The sequence below is a fragment of the Rhinolophus sinicus genome, linkage group LG03 (assembly GCF_036562045.2).
Source record: "Rhinolophus sinicus isolate RSC01 linkage group LG03, ASM3656204v1, whole genome shotgun sequence".
Lineage (NCBI taxonomy): Eukaryota > Metazoa > Chordata > Mammalia > Chiroptera > Rhinolophidae > Rhinolophus > Rhinolophus sinicus.
Genome location: NC_133753.1, coordinates 29,663,900 through 29,682,210, shown reverse-complemented (window position 1 = coordinate 29,682,210; position 18,311 = coordinate 29,663,900). Strand labels below are relative to the sequence as shown.

At 36.7% G+C, this 18,311-nt stretch overlaps 1 protein-coding gene across 33 annotated transcripts in view; it reads left to right on the top strand.

Annotated features, from left to right (window-relative positions):
* The window catches only part of GPHN (gephyrin), a 428,300-nt gene that overhangs the window by 378,888 nt on the left and 31,101 nt on the right, over positions 1-18,311 (top strand). For all 33 annotated transcript variants that reach the window (XM_019733621.2, XM_019733618.2, XM_074327335.1 and 30 more), the window contains one exon: positions 16,441-16,528. In XM_019733621.2, coding sequence (XP_019589180.1) covers positions 16,441-16,528 — 88 coding nt within the window. The remainder of the gene's footprint in view (positions 1-16,440; positions 16,529-18,311) is intronic.

Genomic DNA, 18,311 nt, shown 5'->3' with positions numbered 1-18,311 from the left:
TTTTTTCTTTCTTTGAGTACATTAGAGTAGAGGCTGTTAGACATATTTTCAAACGTCATTGTTTTTAAATTCTTCACCACTTGTATTTACCTGAATGTTTAGTTCTTGAGAAGTCCAAAGCTAAGTAACCAGCCAACATAGAACCAATGCTAGTGAAGCCAGTGTCACAGGTTACCTGATATCACCCTGACTTAGGCTTCCTAGCCCAGATAAGGAAGTAGAAAGAACCCACTGAAGATAAAAGAGGGGGAATAATATTTTAATTTGGACCTGACCAGGTCCAAATTAAACTTCAAGCAACTAAAAACTATGCTGATGCAGATACACCTTTAAAGAAGACAAAAGTTAACTTCTGAGAAGAGATAGGATAAATCCAAGAGTTCCAAAAACATGGAGCAGGCTTGAAACTCTAGAAAACAAACTCAGTAGATTGTTCAGGTTTGTTTCCTACCCACCACTGTCTAGCCTGGCCTCCAAGTGCATCAAAGAGCCCTAAAGACTAGTATAAAATAAAAGGAACTTCTTTTTTTTCTTCTTTGTCATTTTTAACTGTAAACTGTTCTGGAGTGTAATTCTTTTCGTTTTCTCCTCTTATTGTTGTATTTTTGTATATTAAAAAAAAAAGGTTACTTTATAAACTGCTATATATGCTGCCATTACCTTACTATAAAGGCCAAACACCATTGAAAGGCTCATGTTGATATGCTAATATTTAATTGTCTGGGGCCCACACTGTTAATTTGTGGTAGACATTTCCTAACAATATAGACATTACATGGAATTCCAAATGTATCTTGAAAACAGCACATAAAGAACAACAAAACTATAAGCAAGATATGGGCAATTCTGAGACTATACAAATCTCCAGTGTATATACTTTTCTCAGATTGAAATACCTTACGTGAAACTGAGAACAGCTTTTTAAAATATGATTGATGCAAATCTAGACTTTCTCAGTCTTAGAGTGCTCTATTGAAGAGGCCCAGAGTAATGGGTGAGAACGCAGGGTGGAATGTGGGAGGAAAGAATTTATAACTGTCCTAATGGAAATCTGTGCTGGGAGTTTAGCAAAAGAAACAAGGTACATTTAATCTTCAGGCCTATGAAGGTTGCCTCCCTCTTCATTCTTCTCTTTCCTATGTAGCCGTTTACTAAAGAAAGCAGATGTTGTTATACAGAAGCCTCTATGTGAGGCTCTCCAGGGAAACAAGCAGGGTCATGGGAGAAACTACCCTGGGTTTAAAGTAGAGAGAGAAATAGCTCAAGAATGTCAGCAAGCACAGAGCCCTTTACTCAGCTATGACAGATGAGAGTAGGGAGTAACAGCTCTATTCTTGTATTTTAAAAAAAGAGGCCTGAGTCTGGTTTTTAAGTTCTGTATGATTCTACTTCTCAGCTCTTATTCTTAGCACCAACCATAATTTTAACAATGTTAAAATTGAAGAGTAAGACTTTGTAACATACTTGGATTGAATTTTGCTTTTGCTTATTGTACATTTTATTTAAAAAGAGGGTACAGTGAAGATTTTAAAAGTACTCATTTTAAATAATATTATGTGTACCTTAAAATAACATTCCCTGACACACATTTTCTCACATTGTGTGGAGAACAATACTTTGGGTTTCCTAGTGTTTTCCTTTAAAAAGACAAATTCTGAAGCCCAGAGATGTTAAGTGAATTTGTCCAGCATTATACAAGTTACTGGCAGAGGTGTAAATAGAACCTAAGTTTAAGTCCACAATTCTCTGCTATCATGATGAAGACAAGATAATAAATATAAATATGTCAGAAGAGTAGCATCATATTGACTGGAGTGGTCAGAGTTTTATAAAGGTGCAATTTTAGCTAGAACATGAATGATGAATAGTTTATACAGGATCAGACAGTTAAGTTCGTGAACTCATCCTAGAAAAAGTGCTCCATACCTCATTGCTGAATATCACTACAGTCACCTTTGAGGTACTCCCCTTGGGAAACTATGCACCGATGCCAGCACCTAGTGCACCCTTCAAAGCAATTTTGGAACTCTTTTTCTGGAACGGCCATCAGAGCTGTCATCATATTAAACTTGATGTCCTGAATGTCATCAAAATGTCTTCCTTTCAATATTTCCTTTGTCTTCGGGTAAAGAAAGAAGTCACTGGGGGCCAGGTCAGGTGAGTACGGAGGGTGTTCCAACACAGTTATTTATTTACTGGCTAAAAACTCCCTCACAGACCTTGCCGTGTGAGCTGGTGCATTGTTGTGAGGCAAGAGCCATGAATTGTTGGCGAAAAGTTCAGTTTGTCTAACTTTTTTACGCAGTGTTTTCAGCACTTCCAAATAGTAAACTTGGTTAACTGTTTGTCCATTTGATACAAATTCATAATGAATAATCCCTCCGATATTAAAAAAAGTTAGCAACATCATTGCAACAAGTTTGCGAACTTAATTGTCACACCTCATATAGTTAGAAAAAGAGTGTGTTAAGTAGAAAACATAGAAACAAAAAAAATAAAGAAAGAAAGAAGCAGAAAATAAAATAAAGAAGTAGAAATGAACAGCCACTCAGGTCAGTCCAGACTGATTAGAACGGGAGGTAAAGAGGATAATGGAGGTAAAGTCCCTAGAAATTGAGGTCAGATTTTTTGAAAGGCTTTGCAACCCAGGCAGATCTACCCAATTTAGTTATATTTGGAGCTTTTCCCCGCCAGCAGAATTGACATAAAAAATAATTATGTTGGAGAGATAATTTGACCAAGGTATATCACATGGGCTAAAATTGGAGATGGACTAGAAATAAGAACAATACAATTTGTTTATTCATTGTTCAGTCAGGAAGTATTGTGTACCTGTGTAAATCACCTAGAGATCTTATTTAAAATGATGATTCTGATTCAGCAAATCAGGTGGGCCAAGATTTTGCATTTCCTACAAGTTTCCAAGGATGCCAAGCTGCTGATCCATGGATCACAGAAAGTAACTAGGATACAGTAAATTTAATAATGCATCTCCTAGGAATTTTAAGCCAAGGGCTATTGAAGATACAAAGCTAAAACATATAGATCTTGCCCTTGAAATTACATCTGCTAGAAATGTACTATAAATTACAGTCTAGTAATAAAACTGTTTTAGAAAGTTCCAGAGCTCAGATTTGCAAGTAGAATTAAAAAGAATGAGATTAAATCAAAGACACTGTGAAAGCTATTACATAGAACAGAAAATTGTTGCAGGGTGCTCATAAGTCTTTAGCAGCAGGAAATGCTTGTTACAAATAAACTATTTACAATTTAAAAAAACAAACAATAAAACAGAGGAATGTCAATGTGATTAATCAAATAAAATCCCTGCAAACCCCAACTATTAGGTCTCTCTACCATGAAAATGCAATACACCATTTCTATTTCTTCATGCATCATTTGTAGTTTATCCTTTGTTGGCTTTTATAGCTCCTCTTCCTATGCTCATACCCTAAATGTAGGTGTCCCCATGTAGGTGTCCTCACCCTTGAACTTCTAATTCCTTATGCTAATGGCTCCCAAACCTTATCTCTGTTTTGAGTTCCATGACTAGATCCACCTGCATACAAGGTGCATCTTCTTTCATTTTAGTAGGCACTGCAAACTCAGCATGTCCAAAATTAAATTCATCATTTCCCACCTCTCTCACTGCCCTTCCCCACCATCTTCCATTTCCTTTCGTTATGTATCTCAGTGACTGCTACCACCATCCACCATCTAGGCAGTGACCCAAGCCAGAAGAAGCCTGAATGGAAGTCATCATATGTCCTACCTTTCACTCACCCCTATATTTAAAGCCTATAGATTTTCCATCCTCAGTATTTCTGCATTCCCATCTCTTCATCCTTACCATCCTTGCTTAGTTGGGAGCTCCATTTATTTTTTATCTGAATATATGAGCCAGCTTCTTAGCTCATCTCCCTGCTTCAAGTCTTGTTCCCCTCTTAACTCACCCTTATTCTGCTACCAATATGATCTTTCTAAGGTGCAAATTATATACCTGTGACAGAATTGAGGTTTTATTATATATGGCTAGGCATACTATAATAATTCAATAAACTTTTATAAAGGGTTATGCTATGTCAGGCATTGTACCAGTCTTCGGTACTACAGAGATGAATAAAATAATTATTATTCAGTTCTACTCACTCCTCTGTTTCCTCCGCACCCAATCCATATCCATTTTCTCCAGCCTCCCCACTACAAACATGTCAGTCTTTACCTAGGAAGAGACACTAATCTTTACTGAGTACCCAGTATATTATATGTGTAGCACTATTACTACATTCTTTCACTGGCTTATCTTATTTAAGCTTCAGTGAACAACAGAGCCATGTAAGTCTTTCATCCACATTTTGTAGATAATAATACTGAAGCTCAAAAAAATTAAATAGCCTGTTCAGAGTCATGCAACTAGTAAAGGCAGAGTTAAGAATTCCACTCCAGGCCTGTCTAACTCCAGGGTCCTTTCTCCTTTTGTTCTACCTTGCTGCTCTTTCAACTGGGGTTAGCACCCATAATTCATTAATATTAAGGTTAATGAACTAAAAAGGTTTTATCCATTTAAATAAGTTAAACCCCTAAGTAAGTAGTAGCTGTGAACATTTCAAAAACCATAGAGGATAACTTAGTTTAAATTTTTGAATTAAATATTGACTGTGTATATGTAAATTAATTATAAGGACTTGAGTTGCAAAATAGGAGCTCTTTATGTGATATACAGTGGGCAAAAATGGCAGGATGCTTTATCATAAGTTTTCTTTCCAGATTCCTAAATAATGTTTTTATTCACTGTAAAATACACAACTCGCCCTTCCATAAAGAGAAAAGCCCCTTTCCTTATATAATCTCTTCCTTTACTTTTCCTCCCACAATAGCTGGGGCTGCTTTTGCAGCATTTATTACCTTTGGATAATTTTTTATATCAAGTTCATAGTGTCTTCTATGGGGGAAGAGGGGAGGGAGAGAAAGAGAAGGAAAAGAGAGCAGGCACACAATGTAAATATATGATAATTTGGTAGTCAGACCTACATTCATTCAACTTACAAATGACCCCAATTCACAAATGGCTACTTCTAATCTTACCTTTCCCCTATTCACTATCTAACTTCCTCTGACACTACTTTAAGAGAAAGGAAGGGAGAAAAAGGTTTTTGAGAAATGAAAGGGGAGAAAAAGCCATCAACAGCAAGGGGACAGTTAATCTCCTTGTTCCCTCCAGATCCAGCCTATTTAGGAGATGTGTGTTATTAAGTCCAAATATCCTCTATACTGGTTTAAATGTATTCTGTTCACTTTGCTAAGTGTAAGTAAATGATGAACATCTTTATAACTAAATCTTAGCATATACCCACAATTATTTGAGTGTTTTTAAATGTTTATTTTATTCATGTTATAATCATTGTTGAGTATCTGCAATATGCAAAGTTATGTTGATAGGAGGGGTAAAAATAATAAATAAAACAACTGCTGTCCTCAGCTGCTGGTAGGCATATAAAACAAGTTATTCATGGTTTAATTCTCAGCAGTTAGAACAGTGCCAGCACATGGTAGCTACTCAGTAAATGCCAGGAAGTATCAGGAAAGGAAAGGGGTGAATACTGAGTATGGCCTAAATGTGACACTAGTCAAGCCTAGAGGTTTCAAATTGGCACAAATTAGTGTGAGTTTACAGGGATAGACTACTTTTAAGCTTCATCCTATTTCTACCTTGAGTCTGGGTCCATAGATGTCCTAGTTTTCTTTTCCCCATGCTGGTGCAATAACCTGTTAGCCTCCTTTTGTCCTCCTAAAGAAGCAGAAGCTACTGTTTCCCAGCTGTAGGGAAAGAGTCTAAGACAAATGAGGACATTTAAATAAATAAGGTAAATAAGTACAGAAAATTATGTGTGCCAACCAAGACAATTGTGGCCAGGTTTGGTTAAGATATTGTTCATTTGGGCACATATGTGGTTCTCTGTTTTCGCATTTTTTCCCTCAGTTTCCTGATAATATTTCTTAGAGAAATTGCTATTTTGCGTAGTCTAACCAGAGTGGAAAAAGAATTTGTTCATATTGAGCTAGGGTGTTTACTTTCTCACCAGACTATAAGTCCATGAAGTCTAGGACAAGGTGTGTCTTGGTAACTATATCCATAGCACTTAGTAGGAGTACATCTCCTGCCATCTTGTCCTGTATCACCCTCTCTTTCCATAGCACTTAGTAGGAGTACATCTCCTGCCATCTAGTAGGAGTACATCTCCTGCCATCTTGTCCTGTATCACCCTCTCTTTCCATAGCACTTAGTAGGAGTACATCTCCTGCCATCTTGTCCTGTATCACCCTCTCTTTCCATTGAACTTAAAACTTCCAACTGTGTGATTGTCCAGAAGAATCTTACACGGTCCCTTAAAGTTAATCCAAAAACCTTAGCCATAGGAGCAGACCAGAAAGTATAGCACTGACCACAGAATCGCATAGTCACTAAGACACATCCTCATAAAAGGTAGTATAAAGCATTACAACTGGGATGATTCATTTTATATTTCTGAAGAAAAAGAAATAAAATGGGGGCAGGGGCAGAATGCCAAATGGATTTAGAAAGCTTCTAATTTAAGAAGTTAGGGAGCTGTTTCCTCAGGCTTAAATAGATGATCTTATACTTTTATCTCTTGAATATATTAATAACAAGCAGTAATCATGATCCAAATACAGAAGAACCCACTTGGGGAAATTTTTTAAAATAAAATTCAGCATTAATTGAATTTATATCATTCCTGAAACTGATTTTAACTATTGAACTGTTCACACTTCTACCCCAGCTTTAAAACAGCTTGGTAATACAGCTTTCAGACTGCTGACTTGGACCTCCTAGCCTGTCAAGGCCTAAAGGGCTGGGAAATTCCCATAATTAAAGAAAGGGTTCCCGTTCTGGAAAAGTGCCATCACAGAAGCCTGCTGTACTCCAGTCATGCTGAGCTTGCTTGGCTCTGTCGTAAATGGTGTTTGGATTTGAATTGCCTGCTCCTGCTGCTGCCAATTTGTGAAGCTGCCTCTTCACATTAAAGCATGAACAGAAGGGGAATAAGCACTGAGATAGCAAATTGGATTTTTATAAAACTGACACATTTAGCAGGAATTATCAAGATAGAGTTAACAGTACCGTGATTGTTTGGGCAAAGCCCAGTGCCTTACATCTTACAATTTGTGAACAAAACATATCCTAACGTCCTATTGCTTATCTAATGTTCTAAAAGTGGAAATTTCTAATTATCAGGGAGAATGTGGTCTGAATTTAATGGGTTCTTGTCATCTTTCTAAACTCCCTGCTTCCCTTTCTTTGCTTAAAATGCCAAGTAGTATTTTTCAAATCAACATAGTAGATTTACTTTCTGATCATTTATCAGCAGAGGTCTCTCATTTTCTTTTGATTAACCAAAAATATTCTTTCTACTTTAACAAACGTGTTGAATGACAAGATTCTTTCCACTCTCAGTGACAGACCTTTTTAGTGGCTATACAGTTGACTTTCTTAATCCTTAAGAGTTGATGCTATTGATTCTTCTAAGAATAACCTCTAGGTTTTACTGTACTTTTACAAATTGTTTTTTACTGCCCCCATAAAACATAATATTTTCCAGAAAGCCTTTCCGAATTATCCCAAATCAATTTTTATCATTATGCCCCACTCAACATTTGTATTATTTTTCCTTATATGCATTTTTACTTTAATTAATATATTTGAATTCAATCAATGATATTAATTCCGTTGCTTATTTCACTCATTTTCCTAAAATTTTGCCATATGTTTTCTGCACTACCTGTGAACTTAAGGGCAGAGACCATGCTTTCTCCGTCTTGATGTGACTCCATGGTGCCTGAATACCCAGTGGGACTGAAGAAGGACTGAGTGATGGCTATATGTAGTATGTAGTCTGATTCCACACGTGAAGTAGACACAGAAAATATTTATAGCTGAGGAATTTATCTTTGACCTCTGACGAAGTTAGGATATGTCCTGAACTACTGTTATCTTGGTATAATCAATTGCCATTATTCTTTAATTTCCATTCCAGAATTTGTTCTCACTCTCTCACTGTCATCTTCACTCATCTTAAAATGATACAGCTCACAGTTGGTGTAACAGATGCAACAGGAAACTAATTAGCAGTTGTTGTCCATCTGTGTGTTTGTAGTAAATATTTTAAAATAAAACTGCATTTGCATTCTGAATGCTGTGTCTGAGATACATAAAATCTAAACCTGGGTAGAGACTCTGTCTCGGTTTTGAATTTTATAGTAGACTTCATGGTAAAGCAAAAAAAAAAAAAAAAAAAAAAAAAAAAATATATTCCAGAATCAGGATTCTAGTAATTTAAGGCAGATACAGATTCTGAAAAGCAAAAAAGCCTGAACTGAAAGTGGGTCCCCAAAGCCCACTGAAATCTGAAAAGAGTAACAGTCAAAAGACATCATTGACATATTCTTCCTTCACAGAAACTGATCAGTACATGAAGTTTTGAGCAAGCCACATTCATTCTCAGATTTATTTTGAGATGTACTTCTACTTCCTCTTTTATTTGCCTTTCTTTTAAGTTTAAGCTTCTTTAGCATCTGATTAAGTTAGAACTCTACAGAGAGTGTTGTCATTATTACTGGCAGCCATCTCCCAGGTTAAAGATGAATGTCATAGCTTTGGGAAGAAAAAAATGATTGTATTTTTTTCACTCAACTCAAATAGTCGAATGTTTCTGATGTTAAAAAAAGTGAGAGGGTGAAAAGTATTCTCTACAAGATGAATATTATGTTGCAGTGCTCAAATCAGTTTCTCCCTCTGTGCTTCAGTCTATGTGTGAAGAGAAAAGAGTCATTATATTGATATAATTTTCAGTATTTCCATAGAATCACAATATCCTAGAATTGGAAGAACTTCTGATGTTAGCTAGTCTAATCTTTCACCATTGGAAATGTTAAAGAAAATGTCTAACAGCTAGCCATTAGGTTTTTGTGTGATGCTTTTAGTGAAAAGGATCTCTCTCGCCTCGTGAGGCAGCCCATTTTCTTGTTGGGTGGCTGTTATGATAAGGATGTTTTTCCATTACACTGAGCCGAAGTCTTTATCCCCGTCTCTTCCATTAGTCCTAATTCTGCCCTCTGGCGCAACACCAAATAAATTGACTCCCTCTTATACGTGACAACCTTTCAAAGAAAGTACTATTTATGATTATAGAAATGTTAAGTAGTAGCTCCTCTTCCATCCAGAGACACTGTTATTTGTCCATAATATCATTATAGTTATAATCATTGTACATCATTCATTCCCAAACCTGCTGTGGAGAGATTGAGTAGAGGCCAGGGTTCATTCAGCTCATTTATTGAGTGCCTGCAATGTGCAATGTGCAGGGATTTGTCAGGGCAATCAAGAAGCTTAGATAAAAATGAAACCCTGTTTGTGAAAGTCATATATTATTATATCATTTTTATAAATTTGAATTTGATCACAGTTTGTTGCCTCTCTTTATACTTTTTAGTTCTTTTAACTTTAAATTCCACTTTGACATTAATATACCACTCCTACTTTTTTGCTTATTTACATTGCCTCCTGGTGTCTTTTTGCCCTACCTTTTACTCTCAGTCTTTCATCTTTAAGTGTATCCCTTGGTAATGACATTCAAGTGGGATTTGAGTTTAAAGAAAAAAAATCTCAATCTTGCATCTGCCTTAAATTACTGTAATCCTGATTCTGGCATAAAGTTCATTTTGTTTTACCATGAAGTTTGCTATAACTAACTCCCTTGATTTATTTTCCTTTATGTTTATGTTTATCTTAAACTTTATGGTTACTCTTCATACAGTTTTGTTACCTCTCCTTGTCCTTTTTCCTATTGTTGGTTCGATCCAGATGCTACTTGTTCCCTTTTACCTCTTTATTATTTGGGAAGTTATGCCACCCCCACCCCCACCCCCATACTTTCCTTCCAATTTCTGATACTCATAATCAAATATACATTTTTCCACTCTTACATTTTTAAAAAGGTGCTAACTGTATTTCTCCTACAAGGCATTCCCATTTTTTCCATGCATCCCCTATACCAGCGAGATCTTTAGAATACTTTCACTTACCCCATCTCCTCCCACCCCATCCACTTCTAGGTAGGATTGCTACAATTGTGCTCTTAATTCTAGACTATTATTAAGTTTTCTTTTGCAGTGTGTCTCTGCAACTTCTGGGGAAATCAATATTTAGTACATATATTATAATTCTTGGTTTATTTAATTATTTATCTAAATTGTAGATTTAGCTAATAGTTTTATAAATGTGTGTGTGTTTCATTAGTGTTTCCGCTCCTCTTTATCTTCCCCTCTCTTGAGATCTATGATTTGATTCATTTTTCTAGAACATTACTTGTTGATTTATTATCTGAATCTTTGTGTTTTCACAAATATCATTTTTCTATCCTGATGGGTGAATGCTGTCTGATTTGGGGGTTACAGACCTTTTTTCTGAAAGTATGTTGATGTTAATCTACTGTTTTATAGTTTTTGGCATTGTAGTTAAGAAGTCCAAAGCCAATATATTTTTTATTTATTAGTAAATCCAATCTTTCTGTCTGACAGCTTGTAAGATTTTCTCTTTATCCTTGAAATTACAAAATTTTACCAGGGCATTCTTAGGTATTTATATATTTTATCAATCTTCCTTGGAACTCAGTAAATCTTTTCAATCCCCAAGCCTGTCTTTTCAATTAAATGAAATTTTCCTCTATTTTCCCCTTCCTTTAGTTCATTTTTCTCCTTATGGAATTCCTACTGGTAAAATGTCAGTCTCTTGCTCTGTCCTTCAAGTTTCTTATTATTTCCCACATGACTTTAATCATTTTGTATTTTTGTACATTCCTGTGAGATATTTCTACCACTTGGTCTTCCAGGCCATTGATTGAGTTTTCAACAGGGATTATATTCACCTTCACTTTCAAATTTTAAAATTTGAAAAATCATGTTTTTTGTTTCAGAACATCCTTTTAATATTGTAAGTGAATTTCCATTAGTGCTTTAATTGGTTGTTGTTGTTGTTGTGTTGTTAAAATTTTATATTTCCCCAGCAGTTTTTTTCACTATGAGCTGTCCTAAATATTATGCTTATTCTTCCAAGCTCCAGTTGCTGGCTTCTTAGATTACTGGTGTTTTCCTTGCCTACTGAGACTTTATTTGTCCTCAGCCCTCAGGAAGCTGCTAGGGTACCGTGGACTTAATAGGAATAAAGTTATAGTAGAAAAAAGGATTACAAGTGGTAAAGGCACCAAGTCACAGCTCCTCAATTGGCAAAGCACCAAAGGCAAGCTGCCAGTCTTCTCTTGAATTACAGGGGATAAAAGCTTTTGTGCTTCCTGGACATTAATTGTAAAGGTTTGAGCTTTCCCAGCCTTCTAGGATGGGGCAGTCTTAGTAATTTTTAGGTAGACTTCTGGGTCAACTTAAAAATGATAATCTTTGTACTTAAACTGGATCCCAGTTAGCTGCAAGTGCTTTAAATCAGTGAGTATTAGAGATGGAAAGGACCTAGTTCACATGTTCTCATTTTACAAATAAGAATAATGAGGCCCCCAAAAATGATAGTTTTTCAGAGTCATCTCAGCAATAGAGACAAAATTAGATTCTAGACTTTGTGACACTTAGGCCTTCAATTAATGGTTCTATTTTCTGTTACCTAGTACTTAAATTTTTACCATTTAGTACTAAATCAACTCTCTTACAGAATGCTTTCATATAATATTTGGCACTCTACGAGAACAATGCATAGGTACTTGATAATTTCAGTGAAAATGGATACAAAACATTAGTAAATCAAGATTGTTCATGCTATTACTCAATTTGTCTTTAAATAAATGGTTAATCAGCATCCCAAATCTAATTAAAACTGTGGTTATTAATGAAGGTAGAATTAAATAATATTATAATACGCCTTTAGATCTGCTGCTGTTTCAGAAAAGGGATGCTATTCATATATATCTAGAAAGCTTTATCCTCTCTAGTGGCAATGGTGAAAAGAGATGTAAGATTTTAAAAGTACAAGTTGTTTTTAAATCATCATTATTTGGCATACACAAATATGATTTATATATTTAGATAATGATAAGCAGCTTGTATCTGAAGGTATACTATGTATAACTGTGTCTTTCAAAATGTGACTATTACCGTAGTTTAAGAGTCAGGTTATCTTGAGCCTCTCACTACGTCCTGTGAACCTCCGTGTCCTCTCTTGCCCTGTGTACCTCATAGAATTGAAAAATTAACACATAGGTGTGAGAGTATATTGTTCTTTTAAAATATGAGTGTTATTGTCATTAATTTTATTCTTAAATATCAACTGATCTTATATATAAGAAGTAATGTCATATATAAGGTCATATTATATAATATAAGCTCATATTATATGACAAGGTCAGATTATAATGTTTTATAGTTTTACTTTCCTTCTTTAAAGAAAACTGATAACTATAATCTATTTTCTTAAGAAAACTTAGAAAATCATGAATTGTTCTTATCCAACTATAATATTCATGATTTATAATCCTTTTTACCTATTCCTCTTATCATTATTCAGTGCAATCTCTTAGTCTTAGAAAGCAAACTCAGTTTTTATTTCTTAAAACTAAAAAAGTAAATATGAAGTAAATATGGGAAAATATTAGCATTTGTCAAATCTGAGAGATGGATACATTGGTGTATAATATGCTATTATCTTATGTTGGAAATATTTCATTATCTATTTGATGCTTTTGAACAAGGGTCCATTCTCCTGAGAATTTGCCTTGTATAACATGTCATATGCCTAAAAATACTAGACAGTCACTCTGATTAGGTCGTGGGATGGAGCAAACACTTAACAAGGAGCCAGAGCTTCTAGTCCTGGCTCTGCCTCTTACTGCTCTACCTGCCTTTAATTTACTACTTTACCTTTCTGGATATTACTTTCCTTTTCTGTAAAATGGGCATCGTCATAATAATAATGCCTGTTCTATCTACCTCACATATTGTACATTTGTAGTTATAACATTTGTTCCCTCACAATAGGGAAGTTAGGGATCCTCTGACTATTGTCATACATTGGTACCTGTCCCTTTTCTAAACCATGATCTCTCACTAGATCCCAGAGGCTAGAAATATGCAACAGAGTAGAATCAAAGAGAGGAACACAGGGAGATAGAGAAGGACAGGACCCAAAGAATGCACCCGCTGTTGTCCTGAATATAATGACCCCCAAAGACCTTTTCAACTTTGACATTCGGTGATTTTGTGAATCCACCAGAGTAGAAATTCTGTAGCATTGAGCATATTATTTGAAACAGGATAAATTATAATAAGGATTTAGTATTAAATCACTTTTAGTTTATTTCTGAAAACTAGAAATTTTCATGTGGAGAGTTGATGACTCTGTAGTTTTACAAAATTGCGGGGGGTGGGGGAAATGATCTCCCAGATAATATGAAAACAATGAATAAGAAAAGAGATCGCTGAAGAGCTCATGTATTTGCAATCATCAGCTAGCCTGTCCCAGGACCTTCATCCACCTACAGAGATGAATACCATGATGATGCGCATGTCACTGCTGCTTTGTTCCAGTGGCTTTACCGTAATCCTATAGAGTCAACATGTTACAAATTATGTAAGATTGGTGAAATTAGCTAATGTCTCTTTATACTAGCACAGATGTGTGTTTTGTAGATAATATTCATTGTCCATTCACCTGAACCACATTCCACATTGTCCCATGTATGTGATGTCTTTCCCATCTACTCCATAGGCCCGCCATTTGGCTCAGTTTAATGATAACATGGTCCAGCAAGGCAAGCGGCCTGGAACTCTGAGTATACAGTGATCAGGACCCCATCACATGCATATCTTATAGTATTTCAACACAAAAGAATCATTTGGTAACTTTTTCCCTAAAGCAAAATGGAAAAGATTGGTAAAATACCTGTTCAGAATATTTAATTCAAAAATACTTTAAATACAACATTATTGAATATAATTCTTCTAAAATGTTTGCCCAACTAGTTTAACTTTGAATCCATGTCAGGTACTTTATTAAAACTTTTTTATGTTTTACACATAAATCCTACCTTCGTTGAATCCTTTTTGGCTGCATAAGCAATTAACAGGATGACTTTAAAGGGTCCCTATGTTGGTAGGTTGAACCTCATGTGAGCGATTTTTCAAACTGTTACTTTTGTCTCTTCTTCTTGGGAACTCACCCCCCAGAGTCAAGCAACCCCAGTACACTCATGGACAGACCAGTGCTTGAGGAGAAAGAGAATTGTATCCAAATCCAGTAAGAGAACCTAATAGTAAATGAAGCTATTCAGGCTGGAACCAGGCCTCGCTTGCTACTGAGCCATTTGGCCTTTACACATGTAGCTGTGTGAATGTATATGAGGCCTAGTCTATGGTTTTCTTCTGTGTTAATCATGGATATTCTCCTGAATGAAGACTGCCAAGCATGCTAAAGTTGGACTTTGCCAGGTTGTTAGGTGGGTTTGTATGATAAAAGTCTGTCAGTACCACAGCAATAACAATTAACCCTTCTTGAAACTTAGTTTGTACCAGGTACTAGTCCATAAACTGTTTCATATGTATTATGCCACTTAATTCTCATAACAACCCTATATTGTCCCTACTTTATAGATAGAAAACTGACTGACATAAAGAGAGGTTAAGCAACTTGTCCAAAGTTCTACATCTAGCAAGTGTAGAAACAGAATTTAAACTCAGCAGCCTGACTCCAGAGTTCACACTCTTAATCTCTGTGCTAATACACCTCCCAACTAGCTTCTCTCTTAGAGCCTGTGAAGGTAGCCTCTCAGGTAAATCTCAAGTTCCTCGCATTACCTCTGTCACACCTGGATAAAAAGTGATGTTCTAGGTACAATTTTTTTTTTCTTTTTCTCCTTCTTCTTCTCCTCCTTTTCCTCCTGCTCCCTCCCCCTCCTCCCATCAAATAATGTAAAGGGACATGAATAAACTTCACTACCACAAGAGATTTGGGAGAACACATGCTATCTCATTGAAGCATCATTTGATATCAAGTTAACAAAAACCTCCTGATGCTAATTTAAGCTAAGGAGGGATTTATGGGACGATGTAGTGTTATCTCATGGAACCCAAGAGCCAAAATAGGCCTCAAGAGGAACTGAAAGCAAGGACTCGAAAACCAGAAGCTGTAATTGCTCCCTTTTTAGATGTACATGTTAAATATCCATGGGGAGAAAGGGAAGCACACCCCTTCCCTACAGAATAAGAAGTTCTCAGAAAACAAGGGTGTAGGCTGGACAAATATTCCTCAAAGGCACCTTTTCTGTATTCTATCATCTGAAGGGAAGTAAAAGTACAGTGCACATTGCCCAGTAGCTTTTAGGAATTTAAAATAGTAACTAAACAGCCCCTTTCAGCTACTGCCTGCCTTCCTGTCCCTCCATAAGCCCCGATGCCTTGCATTTTTTTTCTTACTTGATCAATCTCAAGTCAGGCGTTTGCAACCCTCTGACATCCAGAGGATAAGACCCTTGACTTTGCTCCATCTCGTCTTCCCAGGCCTTTGACTTGTGCAATCAAGGGGCCTGATGCACTTGTCTTTTTACTTGACTGTCAGGAATCTGCCTAGTTTCAGTCCCTAATTATCATCCTGTCCTTTACCCTCTCAGAATATTTCATACGGTCTCTGACGTCCTTCTTTTTTCTCTACCCTGTCTTTTCCCAATAAACACCTGCCACTTCCTCATATTTCTAGGGAACCCCCACACCCTTTTCCTATTAGATGCAATCCAAATTCTTGAGCATGAGGGCCCTCCAAAATCGTGTCTTACCCCACCTATCCCAGTTGTTGTAAGTCAAGTCCTTCACTCGACATAGTTCACAATGATCTAGAAACACCACAGGCTTCATCACAGGCTGGTCCTCTTGCTTACAAGGCCCTTTCCCATTCCTTTCCTCCTGTAATAATCCAGCCCATTTCTCAAGACCTAAGTAACGTAAGTCATATTCCCTCTAAAGAGTCTTATGTGATCTCTCCAGCACAGGGTGACCAACTGTCCCGATTTGTCTGGGATTTCCTAGGACATGTGACTTTCTATACTAAATCTGGGATATTCCTAGGCAAACCGGGATGGTTAGAAAGCCTACCAACACCTCACTGTTTCCCCTTGTTATGTTGCTTTGTTAGACAGAGCACAAAACCCTGTGGGAGTACTAATAGCCACTGCTTCCACACTTGCAATTCTTTCTCCATGGTAAGAATTACGCTCCTGTTGGGCAGAGACCCTGTTGATTCCCACTTCATACAGAATGTAGTGCTGTACTCATGTTAATGCCTACTCAGTAAATAACGTGGTTTAGTGTTAAGTTGGCGCTATATCTAAGATCTTTTCCTAGTGTGTTAAAGTATTTGTTTTTATTTTCTTCCAGCCCAGATGACTTACTCAATGCCTTGAATGAGGGTATCAGTCGTGCTGATGTCATCATCACATCAGGGGGTGTGTCCATGGGGGAAAAGGTATGAAAAAATGGGGCTCATGAAAATGTATCCACTGCAATAATCTTGCATAGTTCATTAATTGTGACCTGGTAAACATCTGGTATCCACAACCAGACCTCCACAAAGCTGAAAATCTATGAGGCTTCAGAAATTTCTGGGCATTCTAAAAGGGATGCAGTGTGGGTAGATCAGAGAGCTTACCTCAAGAGCATCACAGAGAATCCCACAACTTGCAGAATGGTTTCGATCTGCCCCTGGAGATTTCTGGCTTTTTGCTCACTCAGCTTTACTACATTAGGACTTCCTTTATGTGTACTATTTACCCCTGCAGTAAAGCTCCAATCTCCTTTCGTCTACTTAAATTTAAATTTATTGATGACTCTCCCCACCACCACGTGTTCCAAACCTGGTAAAGAACCCTTAGCTCCCCACAAGGAAGAAAGAGGGGATTGGATATTCCTTTGCTCCTCTTGACAATAATCATAATCATAACCATGATGAAAATAAAATACAAACATATATAAATATATATAGGATTTTATAAGACTAACTCTTTTCATATGGTATATGCTTAGTCCTATAAAATCACAATTTGAATATCTCAGTATCAAGTTTATATATATTAATGAAATGTGTTTGTTCATGATGATTATTGGGTCCACTGAATAATGTTATAAAAGCAAAATATTCTTAACTACAATAACCAACCTTATGTCTTGGCTCAATAATATTTCAGGTCACAAAATGTTTTGCCAGGTTATAATCTCTTTCCATGTTTTCTTTTATCTCATATTAGTGACTGAACTGAAAATTATAAAAAGATTGTCTTAATAGCAGTTTTTGCTAAAACTAATATTTTGCAAGAGCTTGATGGGTTTTTAGCTAGATCTTATGTGGGTAATTGTTCTTGGTCCCTGCACTCTCTAGCTATAAAACTGCCTAAATTTATAACCTGACTCTTTGGGCAGTGAGCTCTTTGGCTCTGAGAACAAATGTCAGAATTCGGTAGCCTGAATAGAGAACACCTGCCTCCCAATCACAATGTTAGTCTCAGTGTGTGTAAGAAGAGCACCTCGGTTGCTAAAACCATAGAAGGACAAGAGAGACTCTCAGTCCAAGACTGCCATCTCAAGTTACATCCAGGAGTGAAGGTATTAAAGTGTAGGCAGATATTCTCCTTCCAGCAGGCAGATTGCTGGGTTAGTCTTCCCTCAGTCTCTTAGAAGTCTTTCATTCCAGGTGGAGCAAACCGCCACTGACCTCTCCTGAGATCACAGAGGCCAGGGGCTGAGGTCTGCGGTGTAGTGGATCCATAAGCAGTAATTGCAGCACATCTTTTCATTACCATCAGGCTGCCTGTGGCATTCTGAGTACCACAAGAGCAAACCCTGAAGTTAAGAGTACTTAAATGTTAATAATCCTATTTCCAGGAGTGTGTCATGTATCATTTATGTTGGATACTAATGAACTTAATTGTGGGACAATACCTAGTCATAGTTGGCAGACCTGAAGTTTGTCTTTTCTGATACTTCTAAAGAAGCAACAAGTTTGTAGCATGCATAGGCAATTGTGGCTCAGCTGTGGTGAGGACAGAACACCTCTCAAACTTAATCGTCTTTATTAGTGTTAACAGCGCTGTCATTCATCCTAGGGATTTGCTCCCAAGTAAACGGAGCCAATGTAGCAAAGCACATTGTTTTTCTTTATTTCACTCTCTGTGTGGTAAGAGAAACTAAATCTTAAAGTTACTAGGAAGGAGTTTTAGGAATTGGGCATCCCTTAGTATTCCAAATAGGAGCTA